This window comes from Pleurotus ostreatus, assembly GCF_014466165.1.
Source record: "Pleurotus ostreatus strain PC9 chromosome Unknown scaffold_2, whole genome shotgun sequence".
NCBI lineage: Eukaryota > Fungi > Basidiomycota > Agaricomycetes > Agaricales > Pleurotaceae > Pleurotus > Pleurotus ostreatus.
In genome coordinates, this window is record NW_023503157.1 from 365,216 (window position 1) to 385,096 (window position 19,881).

Sequence of the window (19,881 nt, forward strand, 5' to 3'; positions counted from 1 at the left end):
CTTGATAGCCCCTGATAGCAAAGGGCATAAAGAGGGCACCCAAAACTAACCAGGGGCCGAATGAGGCCAACCGTAGGTTGGGTGATGAGGCCCAATTTGCAAAGCAGCACTTAGAACAGCTTGATAGAGAGTAATTAGTGTGGGGATGGCCTACAATAGTTGCCAACATCCCTTATGGAGTGCAAGATGCACCAAAACAAGGTATGAAGCACCAAAGTTCAGATAGTTGCAATTGGGGATTCTGAACATGACCCAAATACATGTGGCCCAAGTGTTTAGTATGCCCCAGTCTTCAACGGTCTCGTACATGCCGTGCTCCTAGCATCGGCCCTCAAGCCCAAGTGTTGTATAGCGTCGTGTTCGACGCGCGGACTTGAAGCTTCCCACGGCCCTCATACCCCTCGAATGCGTAAACGTGTAGTCCGATGGAAATGGAATTACAACTGTACATTGCAAGAGAGCATAGAAATCGAGATGTCTACCACTTCAGAGTCCAAACGATCAAATCGGCTGTCAGGAAATGCGACTCAAGGGAACCAAAGTTGGTTATTGTCATTATCGGTGCATTGCCAAGTCTGCACCTGGTTACCGTTTGTGAGGATTCCATCCGTAAGATCGAGACATAATCCTATAAAGATTGGTGAGCCAGGCACTTTCGTTTCAGAAATACAACATACCTTGGTTTTCGAGGGCGATCCGATTATCATCGGTGAGGAACCACTGTTGGGCGGGGAGATTGTCGAAGCACTGCCAGATCTTCATGCCGACACCATTTGCTGGGCCTTGAGATCCATTTTATTGGTCAGTATGACCAGCGGTACGAGGGGAAGTTCAGCTTACTTGAGCCCGCATCGAGACAAAAGTTTGTCCCCGCTAGTTGGACCTTAGTAGATCCTCTCTTTATGACCCACCTCTGAGCGCCAGACCCATTGCAGTCAAAACTAGGTAACTCAATGTGAGCTATAACCCAAGTGAATGATAGCACACGGCTAAGTGACTCGCATTTGAACAGGTGTTCCATTGGATTGAACATTACCCCGTACGTCTAGGCATTTGTTCCCATTGGATATTGGACCATCAGGCGGGAATGCTTGACTTGGACAAAATCTGTGGTTACACAACGTTAATACCAATACCAGTATATACTAAGCGCACTGCAGAAACATACGTTACTGTGAATCCGACATCTTCGCCAGGACATTCTGCCAGCGGAAGAGCTGGAGGGGAGTTTCCTGGGGGCGGCAAACTCAGAGGGTCTTGTGTAAGCGGGAGGGCGCTACTGCAATTGACTGTATCACAAGACAACTGAGGGCAGAAGCCGTTTGACTGAATAGACATTCACGTTAGGCGTTGAAACATAAGTACTAGAGTCGCAACTCACCGCAGCGGCATGAGGCGAGACACTTAAGCCCATGTTGAAGTGGATTTCATCCTTGAGGAGAAAATAGTACCCGTTCTATGCACATCTCGTGAGTGACGTCGATGCACCAAACTTTGCAGGCTACATACATCCAGGTCGAATCTAGCACTAGTAACCAATCTCCCAGTACCGCTGCCACCGTTGGCGGTGCTGTAAATCAGTCCAGTGAAGTTGCCTGGAAATGACTTCGTAACATTCGTCCCACGAGGAATAATGCCTAGGCCTTCAGCTTCGATAAAGAGGGGGACATCGCTAGGGCAGGCATTGCTTATGACGAAAGTCCTATCTGCCAATGCTGAAGGAAGGGCGGCGAGCACGAGTGTAAGGATTTCGAGTGTGAACCGCATCTCCGCCTTCTACAGTGGAGGGTTGAGACAAAGGATGGCTAGCATGCAAAGTCATTTATACGTTTAGCACCGTCTATCGTAAGCACTTTCATCGTACTAGAAAGTCCTAGACAAGGATGAATATCGCCGTCTTTCGCTCCTAAAGGACCACGATGAACGTTGATCAGATAAATATATCGTTGGCACTCGCCCAAATACAAGCTGGCCCAACGAAGGCTTATCCTTTGGGGAGAACGGCGACTCAGTGCACTGGGAGTCCAAAAATAAACAAGCCACGAGAGAATCTGCCGTACAAGCCGAAGGTCAAGAGACTGATACTCCGGCGATGTCTGGCTTGAGGAGAGCCAGGAGAGGTAGGGGGAAGCAGCACCATTCTAGAAATCCGGATTGGGGGAGGACCCGACGTAGGCTAGTATAACGACGCAAAGAGACCGGTCACCGTAGTGGAGACTTCCTTTCCTATCCTTTGCGGCACGAGAACCGCACGAGAAGTCGCTTGACTAGTATAGGTCTTCCTCGCCATATGACTTTGGTTGTCGAAGGGCGTTGACCAGGTGTCCAGACCTAAGTTCTGAGTCCCAGAGACTCCGGGAAGCGTGAAGCATTTCGATTAAGTGACTGCCACGTCAAATGTGAGCCACGTCGGATGTGAAGCCGCCTTTTGCAACGCAGCAAGTCGCAGCATTGTGCGAGAACCTTGATCCTGGTAATGGAGTATTACGGACGTGGCACTAGTACCAAGTCGTTGTGGCTATATAAGAAATTCCCACAATGACAGTCAACATTCCACTGTCAGTTTACGTCCTAGTTCAGCCAGTTCTTTGCTTTACCACCACAGGTTCTTCGATGCGGCTCAAACACTCTGATCGTGTGCTCATCACAACGGAGAACCTTGAAAGTATCGAGTCTATACTCTGATCATAGACGATCCTCCACAATCGACCGCGTATCTACTGTATGTATATTACTAGAAAGCACGTTCAAGATGGCGAGGGAAAACAGATGCGCCATTTCAAAGGACCCAGGCTTGGTTGATATCGTTGTCGGTGCACTGCCAAATCTGGACCTGGTTGCCGTTCGTAACATCTCCGTTGGTAAGATCAAGACAGAATCCTATACATAAAGGCTCAACGGTGCGTAAATCTTTACAAGAGGAGTATAACCGTACCTTGGTTCTGGAGGGCGATGCGATCATCATTGGTGAGGAACCACTCCTGAGCAGGGAGGTTGTCGAAACATTGCCAGATCTTCATACCTACACCATTTGCGGGGCCTTTGAATACGCGTCAGTCACGATAAAGCGGAGTCGTAAATGTATATAGCGTACTTGAGCCCGCATCGAGACAGAAGTTCGTTCCCGACAGCTGGACGCTCGTAGAACCGGGGTTGATGACCCAGTTCTGAGCGGTGGACCTGTTGCAGTCAAAGCTATATTGAACCGTAAGTACAGCTCGAATAGATAGATAAAACGGAACCAAAACACACATATCGACAGCAGTTCCGTTGGCCAAGAGATTACCCCGCACATTGAGACACTTGTTCGTGTTGACACTCGGGCTGATACGGAAGTCAGTTTGGGCCGGAGCCGCAAAGGCTGAGGGGAGGACGGCGAGTGCGAGTGCGAGTGCGAGGAATTTGGAGGAGAACTGCATCTTCGTTTTCTGGCGTAGAAACTTCGGATGAGGGATACCAGACAGGCAGACTCGTATTTATACGTTTGTCGTCGTCTCCCATGGCACGCCTGTCCGTTTGTCGCGCCGGAATTTTTGGCTGTGATGGCACTGGACAAGGGTTTTCATCGCCGTCCTGTGCTTCGAACGGGCGACCATGAGCGTCGGGTAGATATTAATATCATAGATATTCATTCAGGTACAAGTTGGATTGACAAAGACCCCCGCGATGAATGGCAATTTAACACTGAGAAACCAAAAATAAACGCGCCATGGGAGCCGAAGGCTAGCGGATTGATATGCCGGGGTGATGGGCCTGAGGAGGGGTAGGCGGAGGTAGCATCATTTCGCGGATATACCCCAAATGAGTTCGAGTAAGAAGTATTTATAGCAACCCTGATGTAGAGGCCACAGCATAGAACGGCGCAAGGTGTCCGTAGTGGAGTCGTTTTCTGCCATATTTACAACAATGGAACCAGAGGTAGCCATGAGCAAGGCCCATAGCGCCCTCGCTCGGATAGCAAGGTCGCTCGTGGTTAGGTCCTGACAGTCCGGTCGTCGTGTGCGCGTAAGCAGTGCTCCCTGGGCCGAGTCGTAAGTAGGCGCGAGTCTTCGCAGAATGTACGCTCGTTGCATTTGTCGAGGGTGTCCAGGCGTACGTCAGGAGGCCTGCTCGAACGGCCAGACGTCCCCATTTGCTGGTGTTCCATGGCATTATAAAGGAAATTGAAGCGAAGGCAATGGGGGAAGAGACGAAGTGACCGTGGGGAGCATTGCAAAAAGTGATATCGCCCGAACATGGTTGCTAGGCCGAGACTGTTGTTGTCGTGTGTCCTTCGAAGTTGCAGCTTTCTGTAAGGACCCCTGCTGACGAGGATGAGAGAGCAAAGACCAAGGGACTGTAAAAACTAATGAAGTGATGTATAGAAGTGGAAAGCGAACTCTGAGAATGTCAGATCCTACCCGATCAGCGCGTTACAAAGAGACGTTTGCTGAACGTCGTTCAGCCAGCGCTGCTTCAAGAATTGACCGTGGGATCGCATTCATGACTGTGCGAAATAACATAAGTAACACTCCCAAAATTGGATCCTGAGTTGATTTTTTGAGTCGGCTGGCAGGAGAGAAAAACACTCCTGCTCCATCGCCACATCGATATCCGCACAACGTTCTTCCAGCCAGGAGACAAACATAAAGCTCTATGAAGCTCTACTGGACGGCGACGCACATGCCCTGCTTTTGACATTCAAAGTCCCTCGAGTTGCGGGCGCCAACTTCAACTCAAGTACAAATCTAAGAAAACTAATGGTACTTATATTTCACTGTACTAGGTATGTTAATCCTCGCAGGTACTTCACTTTCCAACAATCACGATAGCAAGGGCAAGGGCACTGCGAGTCTGTTTCACGCTGATACGGTCCGCACTAGCCCTCCTCGCCGTAGGTAAAAAGTTAAATTCATATTGCCATCGTTATACTGAGAAGCGTGTTTCAAAAGGGTTCTTTCAACGGATCCAAGGGTCTCACCACCCGCACTCTTGTCCAAGCCCCGAACGTATTGTTGGGCAGTTTCTTACTTGATTGACTGCCATTATCCTGTAAATGGAGGTGACCAAGACTGAATTCAAAGGAAGAGACGACCTCCAGCTTGCAGGGCACATGGAACGAGTAAGCAAGGATGGCGTAGGAGCGTAGATATGGCTGGCCCTTGCACCTGGCAGCGCGTACGCAAATGTGTCCTCTATGGTATCTTTGAACCGTGTGTATACCCTCAATTGAACATTTAATTAGGAGTCGCCCCTATTCCCCTAGTGCACTTAGACTTTCGTGTTGAGACATATTCATTCTCATTCACATCACCGGGTGGCCTTTATGAGCCGGGGCTTTGTCGTTATCAGTCTGAGTCACGAAGCTAAGTGAACCTTCTGTCCACCAGTTCCTTGAGGGCCAAAGATTGTGAGTGGACAATTACGCCGACTCTACCACCTATTGTTATGTCCCCGCTCATTATAGTATGTGGCCCAACCGTAGCAAAAGAACTAGATGCTTTGTCTGCCACAATGCCTCCTGGCCACTTGCGAGGCCACTCAGGCTGACTGCACCGTATATAAGCAACGGTAAACTGGTAGATTTCTTCCATCAGTTCCACCTCTCTCAATCTTCTACGCATCTACTATGGCACTCTCGGACAACTCAGGATACTGTGAGGCTTGCTCAGTTCACACTAGAACCCTTAGAAGACTCTACGACGGGATTACCTTTACAAGTAAGTACTACGTTATTCACAGGGAGAGTTCATCTCAAGAATCAATGACTTGCCTAGTGATTTGCGAAAAGTACGTGTCATGTTCTCGACTTTACTCTCAGCTCTGACTGTGTATCATAGTTGCTTTAAAGCCAGGGGTTACCGCGTAAAGACTGGTTCTTCCCGCCAAGATCACAGGCCGGTCGTTCTCGCTGATCCCGATCCCCGGTCAGTGCCAACATTTAACATTCCAATTAGCCTTGGCCTGACATTATATCATGCTGTAGATTGAGATATGGATGCTGGCACGCTCACCTTGGGTGCAGTGCTCGCACCAACCATCTGCTGGCGGTTGAGAACCATGCCAAGTCGGTGCGTAGGATATCAGAACCGATCAAAACTGGAAGCTCACGTTCTCTCGCAGTGCAAATTCACATGCGTCGTTACGTGCACCCAGTGCTGGCAGGTAGTCCCTGTGGCTGACTATGAGGACCACAAAGATGGGTCTAAGGGTGTTCTCTATATTTGATTCTGAACCTGTACCGTGACAAGTAGTTCACCTTAGTTCACTTTAACATTCCCCGACTTCTTCATACTGCATTCACGTTAGCTTCTTTCCGTTATACAATAATTCGGTCTCTCCTACGAATTTATCAATGAAACTTAGGTTTTCAGATATTAACGTAATCAGAACGTGTGGACCGTTTGACGCCTCCCCGGACCATGGATAGAGGGGTGTATAACCACCAACATAACGCACATCTGTCGAGAGATATTTCTTGGAGGTTCGGGCGAGGAATAACACGACCAGGGGATAATTATTGTGCTAGTTGATAGCTTCGATCCCCTTCAGAAATCGACACACCGGCGTCAACTAATGTGATTACTTCAGTAGGCATCGTAGATGGCCAACTTGGCGATTTCTTTCCTGATGTATGACCGCGTCGGCCTCATTAAGAGGAACTTTCAGCGCCTCCTAGCTCGTAGTGAGTGATCAAAGGAGGTCCCGTGCAGCTCAGTTCGCGTGGGTGGCACAAGCACTTGACTCGGAGACAACGGCAGTAGTTGATGCAGCTACAGCGAGCCCAAGGACTTGCGAAAGTCAAAGTCGATAGTTTGCATTACCCGTGTCATTCAGTACGGTACGTATTGCCTAGCTTTGGTTCGGAGAGACCTTGTGTATTGCAGCTTCTAGAAAGACCTCGACTTCTTCTGAAAGATTGACACAACCGGAAGTTGAAGCAAAGGCAGGCACTGTACTGGCGTTGACGGAGATAGATAGTCGTAGGTAGCTCCGAGGAGGACCAATGAGAACTGTACCGTCGTGACCTTGTTTAGACGGAGGGATGGAGAAGCAAAGTTCGTCAGAAATTGACTGCGTGCTAAAGCTGTATTTACATGACCGGGGGGAGCAGACGGGAGCTCGAAGTTTCTGGCGAAGCATGAAGTACCCCTGATTTTATCGCAAGGTCGCCGCAAACTAGTCTCTGCCCCGAGCCGGCTGGGAAGGAGGTATATTCGGGTGAAGACAAACATACCCGTGGCTGGGTGGTGGCGATATCGACCAGGGGGCAGTCAGCTATAGGCTCGTCCTTCCAAGTGGTGGCGTCGCCAGATAACGTAGAATACAAGAGTCAGCAGAGCAGTTTGCCTATGCTAGTCCCCCCCACCACGACGTGAGTGCAGCGTGCTCCGTGGTCGCATAGCTTATGAACTTTACAAAAAGCATTAGTCTTTTGGATGCAACAAGATCTTCTCGCTTGAACTTGAAATCTTTAGAAATGCGGCTAACGACGGAAAGTTCATGAACATACCTTGCGTTCTCTGACGACCTTCATGGTGACCTCTGTAGTCACTGTATCATCACAGTGTGAAACAACTGACGAAGAAGCCAGCGCCCCGTCTGCGCAGTGGAAATATTCAGTTATTACTTACTCACTGATCCCCGACTTGATCCCGACCCCCGACGATCTGCAGAAGATTACGGGCCGAACTTATGTGACACTGTTACACGCGCATTAGTCACGCCTACACTTGCGTGTCACACTGTGGCGATCCACCCTTCCATATCCATACCATCTTGCCATGAGCGTGAAGCCTATCGCTCCCGTTGGCGATATATTCGACGACGATGACGAGGGATGGCAGGATATGCCGGTGATTCGTGAGGACAAAGAGGCAAGCGGTCTTGACGAAGAGGACATCAAGAGGTATCATTATGTTACACCGACTGTCAAGGGATCACAGGGCTCGACGAATGCGACGGGTGCCATTTTGGATGTAGACGCTGTGGGGCAAGAGTGGCGTTCCAAACTGGACCAGAACGAAAGCGAATATACCCGCTTACGGGTTAACGAGGAGGAGGATGCGGACGAGGTGCATTTGCGGACGAGGTACCTGTTTGATGAGGACAAAGCTATGACTCCACTTAGCCAGATGCAGGCTACGAAGAATCTACTCACGGAGGCGCAACGCATAGCCTACGTGGGACTCTGCGCGCTCACAAGTCGAGAAATGGCCGAAGTCCTCAAGTCCAGTAACAAGAAGGAGTTGAAGGCTGCGGGTGCTAACATGGAGCTGTGGGCGATGAAGATACTGGGGAGGTTGTACTATCATATGGAACTTGAAACGCAAGGTGAGTGTTGCACTGATACCTCGATTACCTTAGCCTTGACCGTGAAGGTAGAACAGAAGATGATAGAGAATCTCGGGCAGCACGGCGTTCAAGCTATGGATCTCGTTCCTGCGCTGATGACTACGCACACTGTTGCCAACCCAGAGTATGATCCTGCGGAGGCTCGACGCCAAGCAGAAGACACTCGAGATCGTGACTTGATCCAGAACGATGAAATCGACGACACCGAGTCTCTTTCTGGCAGAACTGTCGTGGATATTCCACCAACGCCAACATCTCCCAATGCCACTACTACCTCTCCAAATCCTCAGGGAGGGGAGTCCAAACTCTTTCAAACGACCGCCAAAGTCCTACCTAGCACTGCGACAGCTGCAATTCCAGGCGTATCCACATCACTATCAGCTGCGGACGAGAAAGTCACATTGGATATACGTTGGACCGTCTTGTGCGACCTCTTTCTTGTCCTAATCGCTGATAGCGTATACGATGCACGTTCTCGTGTGCTTCTAGAAAATGTGGCTGCGAAGTTGGGCCTTGGGTGGATCGACGTCGTTAAATTCGAGAGTCGAGTGACGGAGGCGTTGGAGATTCAAGAAGACGTAGAGAAGATGGAGCACAGGGATCTCATCGACGGTCGTCAGAAAGCTGCTAGAAAGAAACGATACATGATGCTTGGCTTGGCTACTCTTGGTGAGTTTTCAATGTCTGGTATTAGGCCGGGATTCATGATATGAACAGGTGGTGGCCTTGTTATCGGCCTCTCTGCCGGCCTTCTCGCACCTGTCATCGGTGCTGGCCTCGGCGCAGCGTTTACTACGATCGGTATCACTGGCACGACCGGCTTTCTGGCTGGTGCTGGTGGAGCGGCGGTAATCACTACTGGTGGGGTGCTCACCGGTTCTGGTATCGCAGCGAAAGGCATGGCAAAACGGACGAAGCAAGTGCAGACGTTCGATGTCCTTCCGCTGCACAATAACAAGCGGGTGAATTGTATTCTCACAGTGCCAGGGTTAGTCCTCAAGTTTCGCCCCTCGTCCAGTGATTTCTAATTACCCCATTACCTTATAGCTTCATGAATGGTATTCAGGACGACGTCCGACTTCCCTTCAGTGTCTTGGATCCCGTGGTCGGGGACGTTTTCAGTGTCCTTTGGGAGCCTGAAATGATACGAGAAACCGGTAGTGCTTTGAAGATCTTGACGGGCGAAGTCCTTACGCAATTAGCGCAGACGGCTCTTCAGGCCACGGTCATGACGGCTCTAATGAGCGCGCTTCAATGGCCTATCAGTATGTTTCTTTCGTATAATATTCGACCCTCGCTGATCAATCCGACCCGTAGTTCTGACGAAGCTTGGTTACCTGATCGATAACCCATGGAACAATGCTCTCGACCGATCGCGAGCAGCTGGTCGTGTGCTGGCCGATGTCCTCATTCAGCGTTGCCTTGGGGTCCGACCAATAACGTTGATCGGTTTCTCCCTCGGGGCTCGTGTAATCTTCTATGCCCTACTCGAATTGGCGAAGCAGAAGGCTTTTGGCATCGTCCAAGATGTTTTCCTACTCGGAGCTACGTTAAGCGTGTCGAACAAGACATGGCTAGAAACTCGCAGCGTTGTATCGGGCAGATATGTGAACGCGTACGCCAGGAATGACTGGGTGCTTAATTATCTATTCAGAGCAACGAGCGGCGGTGTTGGGACTGTAGCTGGCTTGCGCCCCATAGAAGGGGTGCCTGGCCTGGAGAACGTGGACGTCACAGACAAGATTGCTGGCCACATGAGCTACAGGACGTTCATGCCCCTAATCCTTGATCAACTGGGCTTCCCCGTATTTGCTGATTATTTCGACGAGCCAGAGGTCAGTGCGATATTACTTAGACCTGTGTTCTGTATATTGACGACGGTTGGCAGGAACCCGACTTCGAAGGGGAGCGGGTGGTGATTACAGAAGAAGAGCAGAAGAAGAAGAAAGGCTGGTTTTCACGCAAGAAGTCGAAGTCTTCGGTTTCCGATAATGCGACCCGACCTCCAACGCATACTAGGAAGACATCCAGTTCGTCTACGATTACTGGCGACGACGAGCTCCCCCCTCGGGTTGACGAAAAAGGACATGAAGAGTTCTCAACCCGACCATCGTCCCCCAGCCAGCATGCTGACGTATCAAGTCCTCCACAGAAGGTATCTGGGCAACAGCCCGAACTCCCTTTGCATGCTGGCTTCGACTTCGCCGCAATCAAGGAGGTACTGAATGAGATCAAGGACTCATCGACGGAGAAGACGGGCGAAGGCAAAGCTTACGAAATGCCGCCGATCCCACCACCAAGCCAGAGGTCGGAAAGTACGCCACCCACCCAGCGATCTACGCCCGTTAAAGAAAGGGAAGCGTTAGAACCCCCGCTTTCTGCTGGTGGTCCTCGTCGTAGTGATTTACACACATCCTTCACCCGCTCATTGTCCGTGAATGATGCAGAGGAGGATGGGGATGGTGCCATCACCCCCTCCGCTACGTCGAATATCCCCGCACCGTTCCGTGTCACCCCCTCTCAAGAAGAAGACTTTGGTTCTTTTGACAACGATCTCAAGACGGCTCGCCCTGGTGCGCCTCCGACGCTATCCTTTGGAGATGACGATGGTGCTTTCTGGTCCCCTCCACCAACTCGAGGGTCTTCACTCCTTCCTGGCCCTAGTTCCGCTTCATCTATTGCCTCGCGTGGTTATTCTAGTTTTGGAGCCTCTACGACCTCATTTTCCTCATCTACTGCATTCGGACTATCCCCTACATACAACCCTTTTTCTACGATATCTCCGCCCAACAGTGGACTAACATTTGGCGCGAACGATGGTTCTATCACTTCGTTAGGGAGTGTTCTGTCACCTAGTAATGACCCTTGGGCACTTCCTTTCGACAACAAGAGGAAGAACGACATTGGTTCCAACCCTTGGGGTTGATCAATAGGATTACATTCGTTTTTTTCTTCACGGTTTGTACAATACATGTCGGATCCATTGGCATCAGCATCTTTCCCATCACATTTAGCATACTTGTGCACTTGCATACATTTCTTAATTCCCCGATTCACGCATCATATCCTTCGTTGGCATGGCCTATTGGCCCGGGCAGTGTAGATTAAGTTCCAGCCTTAGATGATGTTACATTCCTCGAACAAGGAAGGATTCCGATTGCCAACTATGATACTACAGAGCCCTTTTGGCCGCTTCCTCTCGCTCTTTGAATTTCGCTTGAGACGCTTGTTGTTTCAAGGCAGCATGGATTTTGCGTTGTCTCGACCTCCTTCCGTTGCCACGCTTGGGACCATCTATCGGGATAGGGTCAGTCATCCGCTTTTTGCGCTTTGCAGCCTCCTCCGAGCGCATTTTCTCCCGTTTCTTGTCTCGTTTACGAAGCGTCCCCATCGATGACTTGAGCAGCGTCCCATAGGCCGAGTAGAACTTGTTCAGCTCTCCCGGTTGTACCTAGTTCTAATGAGGATCGTAACACTGAATGGCATTTACGACTCACAGTGGTAGAGAACTTGATGTCGTCTCCGTTCGTGGCTCGGAGTAAACATGGGTACTCCCTCGTATCCAGCGAGCCATCCCCTGCCTTCATCGATGTATCGCCATCCTCGTATGTCACTAAGATGTTCCCTGAGCCTTATCGTAAAATGAGAGAAACATAACCACCCACATCGTTTGTGGGTTAACCAGATCGTCCCCCGTTCCACAGATGAAGCAAATAGTTCATTTAACCTCTGCAAGAACTACAGAGGGAAATCAGGTATCTTTGCAGATGTATGAGGATTTTAACGATCTTACAGTGTCATTATCCACTAACTTCATTCGTCCAAGAGTCCAGTGCGCCGTTGGTGTGTGCGAAACGACTCGGCGAGCGTAGTACTGAAGGCAGGAATCAGTGTGACATTACGTAATGGGGAATTATGTGTCACAGGTAGTATTCGCTGGGTTTGAATGAAGTTTTTATTAACGCCGATGATTGCGAAGGGCCATACTTGTCAACCTGCCACTGTATAACGACGAGCAAAACCATAACTTTACTAGTCCGGCACCGACAATTTTCGAGCTAACAGGGCAGAACGTACCAGAATGAATATGAAACAGCCTCACGAACTCGCGCATCTCTACGACGCCCAGATCGACGCTCATTTCGCCCAGATACGTATCCTGCGGGAACGGCGCAATGCTGACTGTAGTCAGACCAGAAGGCTACCCCAGGAGATATTTTCCAGGATATTCAGCATCCTGCGCACATCCTGCTACCGAAGTCGATATCCGCACCTGGAGTGGAAGGCGGTCACGCATGTCTGCCGCACTTGGCGCAACAGCGCGCTGAACGAGCCTACGTTGTGGACTGATTTCATCAAAGTGCATCCCAACTGGGTCCGAGAAATCTTTGCAAGGTCCAAAGCCGCACCCTTGCGTCTGTGCTATCGAGACTACGGATATCCACCCGATGTCCTCAACTTCATTGTCGAAGCTTTAGTCAGGTCGCCTGAGCGAATCAAAGAGTTGCGGGTCTTCGAATATGGCGAACACTCCTTCATTAGCCGCCTAGTCAAGCCGGCTCCCTTTCTGGAATCTCTCGTTGTCGAGCTCGGCACGCCCGTAGATCTCCCTCTGGACTTCCTTGCTGGGGTCGCACCACGGCTGCGCTCCATCAAATGCACTGGGAACTTGCCGCTAGAAGCGAGCTGGCTTGCCAGCCTAAGAAGTCTGGACTATTCTGGGGTGTTGCATATCAAAGCAAGTTGGTTATCAAAGCTAACGTCTCTACGTCTTGAGCGTGGCGCCACCTGCAGTATGAGCATCGACACTCTACTTTCAGCTCTGGAGAACACGCCCTTACTGCAGTGTTTGCACCTCGTTGCTTCTTCTGGCACCGACGATGCCCCCTGTCATCGTTCGACGCCAGTCCACCTCCGCCACCTAGACGATATTACTTTTGACTTGGGTTGTAAACCGAGTATAGCCAAATTATTCATGCATCTCCGAGTGGACAACATCGAGAAGCTACGCACTTCGTGGCCGTACCAGTTTGGAGATATCTCAATGATAGAGCATGTGTGCCACTTCTTCAATACGTGCTACCGTGGTGATCGTTTGCAATACGTCGCATTCGACTCACAGCTGGGCCTGGAGATGCACAGGTGTATTGACTTGACTGGCCCTACGGTGCATACACCCAGCCTAGTCTTTCAATCCAGTTGGAGCGACCCATCGATCATTGTGAATCTACTTCCACAATGTGTCCCTCGTGTCCTCTCAACAAGTCTTTATCCTGAAGTTAAGTCGCTCGTGCTTACGGGATGTGACACCATTGAAGAGCTCCGCATTTCCTCTGGATACCCGCACTGTTATCATTTTGAATCAAACGATGCCTCCTCCCGGCCCTATCCATCGCTCCAGCGGCTGCGCATTGGAAGAGCAGTCGACGGTTTAGACCGAGAAGAGGCTTCCCAACTAATAAGTTGGCTTTCTCGGCGAAATTCAAAGGTCGAGGTGGTTATCAGAGAGCGTGGCATTTCGAGGGAAGCTGCCGAGTCTCTGCGGGCTGTGGCGCTCCTCCGGTTTGAAGCTGCGGCCGCACTGTTGTAACATCCAAAGGTTTGGGATCGGGTTCCCTTCTCGTCATTGCATGCACTCTTCCGGAACATTGATGTCAGTAGCAATACAGAAAGATCCCATGAAAGCGCTTCTGGACAAGGCCTGACTTTTGAGCAAGTGCAAGCTCCTGTAGAGATGGCTGTATATATGTTTTGGCAATAGACAAACCCAGGTCAGCGGATGAAATGGTGAGAGAACAAGCGTACGACCATAGGGCTCTGTGCTCAGCTTTCTATTCCGGATATCCGCAGATTATTTCTCAGCTATCATATGGTGAAGAAGTCCCTATTTCCCTCGAATTTCTCTGGATACGACAGAATATGGAAGGAGTACTCCACTACGGTCATATTGCGCCGTGATATTTGCCTACTCCGTGCTCTCTGGGTCAGCCGTTTCTTCCGTTTCTTACTAAACTCCATACGCGTGTATCTACGAAATGACGCTTCCTTTGTCTAGATGGTCTACCCCTCCTGGAGTTAGTCATACAGTGTATCGGTCCGTTGGCTTGCAACCTCTCATTCTCTAATGTCTTGATTATTTTAGCTCCCCATTGCGCCGAATCACCGTTTCATTCAGTTAATTGCGGGAACGTCGGGCTGTCTTAGCGAATATCCATGGCCCGATTATCCATCCGACGCTCATCGTGGCTCGCTAGAAGCAAAAGACGGCGACGAGACGCCTTGTTCAATACCATTCGTCCGGGATCTCCAACGCAGTAAACAGAAGTGCGACATACTAGAGACGAAGCTGAACGTATAAATACTAACTCATCTCAGCTTTCCTCCCCCAAGACTTCAACCTCATAAAACGAAACGAAGATGCAATTCTCCCTCAAACTCCTCGCAATCGCGTTCGCTATCTTTCCCTCAGCCCTCGCAGACAGGACTTTTGTTATCAACATCAACAATGACTGTCCCAGCGACGTGCCCCTCTTCATAAACGCTGCATTCGACAGCATCATTCCTCGCGGGGCGGGCGTCACGAAGACATTCCCAGGAAACTTTTCTGGATTGATCTACAGTACGGCCAATGGTGGGCTCGGTACTGGGAGATTGGTAACCAGTGCTGGGTTCCACTTAGAGGTACGTGAAGCAATACCCATCATGCCGAAGCTGTCGCTCATGAGGTACCTATAGGACGATTACTATTACATTCTTAAGGACGAAACCCACTTCAACATGGGAGTAACCGTTTCTCCCCAAGCTGCAGCGGTAAGTTACTAGCATGTTTATCCCGGTTAAGAGTCTAACGCTAACACATATTCTCTAGGCCAACGGCTTTTGCCCCGAGCTGTCCTGTGAAACCGCCGATTGCACTGGGGTTTTCCCGCTTTCACAACAGCCTCTGAGCTTCCCACCCCCAGGAGACTCGCCCCCCGCACCTCCGTTGGCCGAGTGTCCTGGCGCAAATTCTGGGTTCACAGTAACGTACATACGCTAGCTACACTTTCTTACTGGGCGCGAAACTGACGTCGTGCATCATGCAGGTTCTGCCCGACTCAAGCTTTCCCGCCCGACGCTGACATTTAAAGGCGAGGGAGTGATCGGAGAGCGTACGGATGGGAAACAGAAGGATGTCAGTCGTTGTATCGTTGAAAGCATCGTAGTTACAGCAAGGGGGTGAAGTCAGGTAGTTGCTTCGGTGTAATCGAATTCTTGCTGCTTGTATCGAGTGTTCGTGCCTTGACTTTCTCCAACACGTCCCGTACGTCCTCCATGATCTTGACTTTGTCAGTGAGCTATGAAGGTTGTTGGATAAGAGCTTCCGTAACGCGAGCAAAAGGATGGTTACTTGATACTGGCTCACAGCTCCTGAAGAGCTAGGCATTGCATAGAACAACGTCTCGCCAACTGTCGTTTCTGTTGATGACGGCTAGTCAGCACAAGGCTTGAAAGGCAAATTTAACCCTGCCAACCCTGCGTATCCGCGTACACGAGCTTGAAGCTTTGCAATCCAGGCGCCAGCTTGAACCCTTTGTTCGAAGGCATTGAATTGTTGAGCTTTGCAACAGATCAGTCAACCAAAACTAAGATGTATATAGATTTAAGGACCAATACCTTGAGGGCTCCGAGTTCCACTACTTTGGCGATCCCTAAACCTACGAAAGCAACGATGCGGGGCCTGAAGTGTGCTATCTTTGATAATAGCGATAAGACTGACGCCGCTTTTTCGGCCGCTGAGAGTTCGCTTTCCTACAGTGGAGATGGTACGATGAACCCCTAGACGAGGAATTAGGCGACTCACGCCAGATGTCGGCCGCTCCACTAGGTCTGTCTACGAGGATCCCGACGTTAGTCTAACAGAATATCGATCGTATAAAACGACACACAAGACCGATGTTGAAAAGATCAGGCAATGTCATATCCTCGTGAGGGGGGATTCTCTTCGACGTAAATCCTGATTGTATGCCCTCAGAGGAATCTGCAAAGCCGTGTAGATGCAACGAACCTGAAGCAGCCAAGGCCTTCCAAAAATGATTGTTCGGGTTTGCGAAATGGTGCCCAACTTGAGCAGATAGCCTTCCAGGACTATCACGATAAATTCAGAATTCTAGCATTCTGGTATGCCAATGTAACCATAACGCCACGTACTTGATACCGCAAAACACGACTATACGACATCATTTGTCAGACAGTAAGAAGAAATGATCATGCCACGCACCATCAAGCTCGAACTTCAAGCAGTCGGTGAGGTTCGAAAGATGAGCGTACGTTTCCGGTGGAGCGTAGCCTCGTTTGCCCTGTCGTCGTTTCTTCTTGGGCGATGGGGAACTCTTCGAAGGGCCAGCCACGGCCATTTCTTGCTCCACCAACTCCTCCTCTAATGACTCCTGGACTGTAACACTATGCTCCTCCTTCTTGATGATCCGTGATAATCTTCGGGGAGAATATGCGTATGGAGAAGGCCTTGCGGTGGATCCACTGGACTTAGTGCCAGTAGAGGTAGGCAGGTATTCATATTTGGTTTTCAGAGCCAACAGTATTTTAGACTCTTTATCGCCGTTCGCTTCGGGCTCCATCAGCTTTTCGTATCGTCGTAGTACAACACTGAGTACTCTGAAGAATTCAATTTGAACGAAGCCTCGAATAAGCGCGTCTTCTAAGTTCTTGGACACGAGTCGCGTCGCGTGGTAATTTCTAGTAGTAGAGGTCAGGGGCACTCCGTAAATGCCCTCTTCCATGCAACAATGAGGTACCTTCGTACGGTATGCCAAAGAAACAAAGGCTATGGTAATATTCTCCAGAGCTTTGGCATCAACCCTTCAAATTCAGTTCCGAGGGCAGCGGCTCTCCGAACACGCCTGCCAATACGTTCTTCGCTGCAAGCGTCGCCATAGCCAACCGAGTTTCCAGCGTCGCACTCCCAATGTGAGGCAGCACCACACACCGAGGCTCCTTCACCAGACAGTGATCAATCCCTACTTGTGGCTCGCCCTCAACGACGTCAATCCCTGCCCCCCAGATCCATTTCTCTCTAAGAGCCTTAGCAAGCGCATCGCTATCTACCAAGGTCCCCCTGCTGGCATTTACGAGGATCGCGGTCTTCTTCATCTTTCGTAGAACTTCTTCGTTGACAATGTGTCTCGTCTTCGGCCCACCGGGAGCAAGGACAAAGAGGACGTCGCTTTCCGTGGCTAGTTCGGCAATGTCTACGCGTAAGAGGGAATCTAGTTTGTATTCTTTGGCAAGAGCTTGATCGCGTTCAAGAGTCGGAGGGGATGATGGAGAGCCGGTGTATATTACACGTTTTACGCCGAATGGGATAAGTCGAGCAAGCGTAGCTTGCGCGATGCGTCCAAATCCAAGAAACCCGATTGTTCGAGGCTTAGTAGTGCCGTCCGAGCTTAGCTGTGGCCCGCAGAATCCAAACGGAGACCAACTATGCAATGGCCACTGCAGAACAATGAGGCGTACATCAAAGGGTAGAAGTAACCATGCGACGTACGTGGCCGCTTTGCACTAAAGACATCGTCTCGCCTGCATTTCGGCTAGCCATGAGAGCCAGCATAATTGACAGATCGGCCACTTTCAAACGGGTAAGTTACACCCCCAATACCATTAGCTTACTCAAACAAACCTGCGTCGGTGAGAACGTCTGGAGTATAGCCCACTTTAATTCCACGAGCAGCCACAGCGGTGAGATCAATGTGCTCTGAGAGTGGTCTGTCAGCACCAGTCGTCACACCCTGTACAAACATTCCTCACCATATCCTACGGACATAGTGGAGACAACTCGCAAGTTTGGCCCGGCTAATCATTGTCTCGTAGTTTCAATAGTACCGTCCTTGGCGATTAAACACTAACCTGCTTCCAGTAATTCAGGGGTCACCTATGAGACCCATGCATGAGAGGTAGATGAATGAGTATGAATAAGACGCACGGCTTCACCAAAGACGACTATAAGCCCTGTAGCACCGTTGATATTTTCTAGGAGCCATTTCCTTTCGGAAGGCCGATCATGCGGCCACACTACGATCTTCCGGATATGATTAGCGTTTGCGGGCTTCAGAATGCGATGTACTACTCACCTCGAGCTCAGATCTTGAACGGAGCAAAGGCATAACATCAGGACCCAGATCGCGGCAAACGACAATCTTCATCTGAGATTCACTATTCCCCGAGAAATGCGAGGACAGAGAGGCAAGGCGATGTCCGACGGATGTCATATTAGACGAGGAAATTGCGGCAGGGAGGTGAGATATGACCTTGAAATATTGAGCTAGATGGTTCGAGAATTGAGGTATTCTGACGGTGTGCGATAAGCGGGCGAGGTGTCATGCATGTCATGAGGAAAGTCATGAGGAAGTTCAGAGGGAAGGACCGGGCCGGGGGCCTCCAAATGTCAATTAACCAGGCGCTTGGACATAGGGGCGGGCGCTTGCATCTTCTCTCGGGCACACGGGCTTTTTTCGATGTCAACAAGCGGAAAAGAACGTACATACATCTCTGCATATTTATTGAAGATCTGTCATTCTAGTGGTCAGTTCGTGTGATTGATACTGTAAGCCGCACCTCAGTCATACATGAGTGTAGATATCATGATGAACTGAGGGATATCTCCTTTCTTTAGCTTTAACAACGACTGCCTTTCGCATGCTCGCTCTCCATATTAATTATCCACTGTGTGACCTCAATCGCATGCTAAGCCTATAAGCCAACATTCTGAGTAACCGGATCGACCACAGAGCGTACCTTGATCAGGTTCTTCGCCTTCTCCCGACGCGCCTTAAGGAATATCTTCGCAGAGGCACGGTCACTTTCCATTTCTTGACGGTACATTGTGGCGGCATACAGAAGCATTGGCTTGAAGTACTGGTGATTTCGGCCGTTGTCCGTGGGGTTCCAAGCGGCGAACGCGCTCTGCGGTCCGCGTTGCTTGACCGTGGTCCTTCGTTCATCACTCCATATGACTCGTGGAACCATGAAATATGTAGAGTCACATTCGGGGAACCTTTTGAAGGTCTTCAAAATTTTATTCCCTGGCGCAACGCTATAGGATTCATTCACTCGTCAGTGATTAAAGGGGAATAAACTGGGTTGATCCATACAGAGTATCCTGACAACCACCACACAGTCTGAGGCCGAGCTCGTGGAGCGGGTCGCGGTCAGTGTAAATTCCGCAGTACTGTTCGCCAGAGAGATTGTCATGATATGAGGCCTATCAACTATTTCGTGACTCACCGAACACCTTTCCTCGAAGATGATTGAGGCAAGGTTTGGCAAGCTCAGCGTCGGCGTGCGATAATGGAATCCCATGTGGGCAAAGGACTCTCGCCAAACGTGTTCTGCCGAGCGGGAGAGGATAACACCGTGAGTGCCATGGGACACCCTTGAGAAGTGTAATAAATCTGCTGGATGCAGTCGGGATAATATCTACAACGTAGACAAGTGAGCAAACGGAGGCCCATCTTTGCAATCCGAAAGATAACTTACGTCGTAGATGATTTC

At 50.1% G+C, this 19,881-nt stretch overlaps 8 protein-coding genes across 8 annotated transcripts; 3 read left to right on the forward strand and 5 right to left on the reverse strand.

Moving 5' to 3' along the window:
• Positions 1-527: 527 nt before the first annotated feature.
• On the reverse strand, positions 528-1,767 carry PC9H_002896 (uncharacterized protein; the record flags this gene model as incomplete). The annotated part of the gene is made up of 7 exons (XM_036772496.1): positions 528-628; positions 678-782; positions 841-949; positions 1,011-1,107; positions 1,169-1,326; positions 1,382-1,456; positions 1,510-1,767. The coding sequence occupies 7 exons, from the start codon at positions 1,765-1,767 to the stop codon at positions 528-530; spliced, it is 903 nt and encodes a 300-aa protein (XP_036633969.1).
• A 1,012-nt stretch (positions 1,768-2,779) lies between these two features.
• On the reverse strand, positions 2,780-3,419 carry PC9H_002897 (uncharacterized protein; the record flags this gene model as incomplete). The annotated part of the gene is made up of 4 exons (XM_036772497.1): positions 2,780-2,880; positions 2,936-3,040; positions 3,095-3,195; positions 3,253-3,419. The coding sequence occupies 4 exons, from the start codon at positions 3,417-3,419 to the stop codon at positions 2,780-2,782; spliced, it is 474 nt and encodes a 157-aa protein (XP_036633970.1).
• Positions 3,420-7,763: 4,344 nt separating this feature from the next.
• On the forward strand, positions 7,764-11,260 carry PC9H_002898 (uncharacterized protein; the record flags this gene model as incomplete). Its single annotated transcript, XM_036772498.1, has 6 exons — positions 7,764-8,313; positions 8,365-9,003; positions 9,052-9,322; positions 9,382-9,599; positions 9,652-10,169; positions 10,223-11,260. The coding sequence occupies 6 exons, from the start codon at positions 7,764-7,766 to the stop codon at positions 11,258-11,260; spliced, it is 3,234 nt and encodes a 1,077-aa protein (XP_036633971.1).
• Positions 11,261-11,506: 246 nt separating this feature from the next.
• PC9H_002899 (uncharacterized protein) lies at positions 11,507-12,151 on the reverse strand (the record flags this gene model as incomplete). Its single annotated transcript, XM_036772499.1, has 4 exons — positions 11,507-11,785; positions 11,832-11,947; positions 12,000-12,072; positions 12,128-12,151. 4 exons carry the CDS (start codon positions 12,149-12,151, stop codon positions 11,507-11,509), a joined length of 492 nt encoding a protein of 163 aa, XP_036633972.1.
• Positions 12,152-12,415: 264 nt separating this feature from the next.
• On the forward strand, positions 12,416-13,924 carry PC9H_002900 (uncharacterized protein; the record flags this gene model as incomplete). The annotated part of the gene is made up of 1 exon (XM_036772500.1): positions 12,416-13,924. One exon carries the CDS (start codon positions 12,416-12,418, stop codon positions 13,922-13,924), a length of 1,509 nt encoding a protein of 502 aa, XP_036633973.1.
• An 827-nt stretch (positions 13,925-14,751) lies between these two features.
• Positions 14,752-15,462, forward strand: PC9H_002901 (uncharacterized protein; the record flags this gene model as incomplete). The annotated part of the gene is made up of 4 exons (XM_036772501.1): positions 14,752-15,015; positions 15,070-15,144; positions 15,203-15,360; positions 15,420-15,462. 4 exons carry the CDS (start codon positions 14,752-14,754, stop codon positions 15,460-15,462), a joined length of 540 nt encoding a protein of 179 aa, XP_036633974.1.
• A 77-nt stretch (positions 15,463-15,539) lies between these two features.
• PC9H_002902 (uncharacterized protein) lies at positions 15,540-16,952 on the reverse strand (the record flags this gene model as incomplete). Its single annotated transcript, XM_036772502.1, has 9 exons — positions 15,540-15,671; positions 15,725-15,783; positions 15,840-15,933; positions 15,991-16,125; positions 16,178-16,207; positions 16,263-16,330; positions 16,382-16,461; positions 16,525-16,543; positions 16,595-16,952. 9 exons carry the CDS (start codon positions 16,950-16,952, stop codon positions 15,540-15,542), a joined length of 975 nt encoding a protein of 324 aa, XP_036633975.1.
• A 235-nt stretch (positions 16,953-17,187) lies between these two features.
• On the reverse strand, positions 17,188-18,599 carry PC9H_002903 (uncharacterized protein; the record flags this gene model as incomplete). The annotated part of the gene is made up of 7 exons (XM_036772503.1): positions 17,188-17,826; positions 17,879-17,958; positions 18,011-18,085; positions 18,139-18,183; positions 18,238-18,262; positions 18,314-18,409; positions 18,462-18,599. The coding sequence occupies 7 exons, from the start codon at positions 18,597-18,599 to the stop codon at positions 17,188-17,190; spliced, it is 1,098 nt and encodes a 365-aa protein (XP_036633976.1).
• Between the last annotated feature and the right edge of the window lie 1,282 nt (positions 18,600-19,881).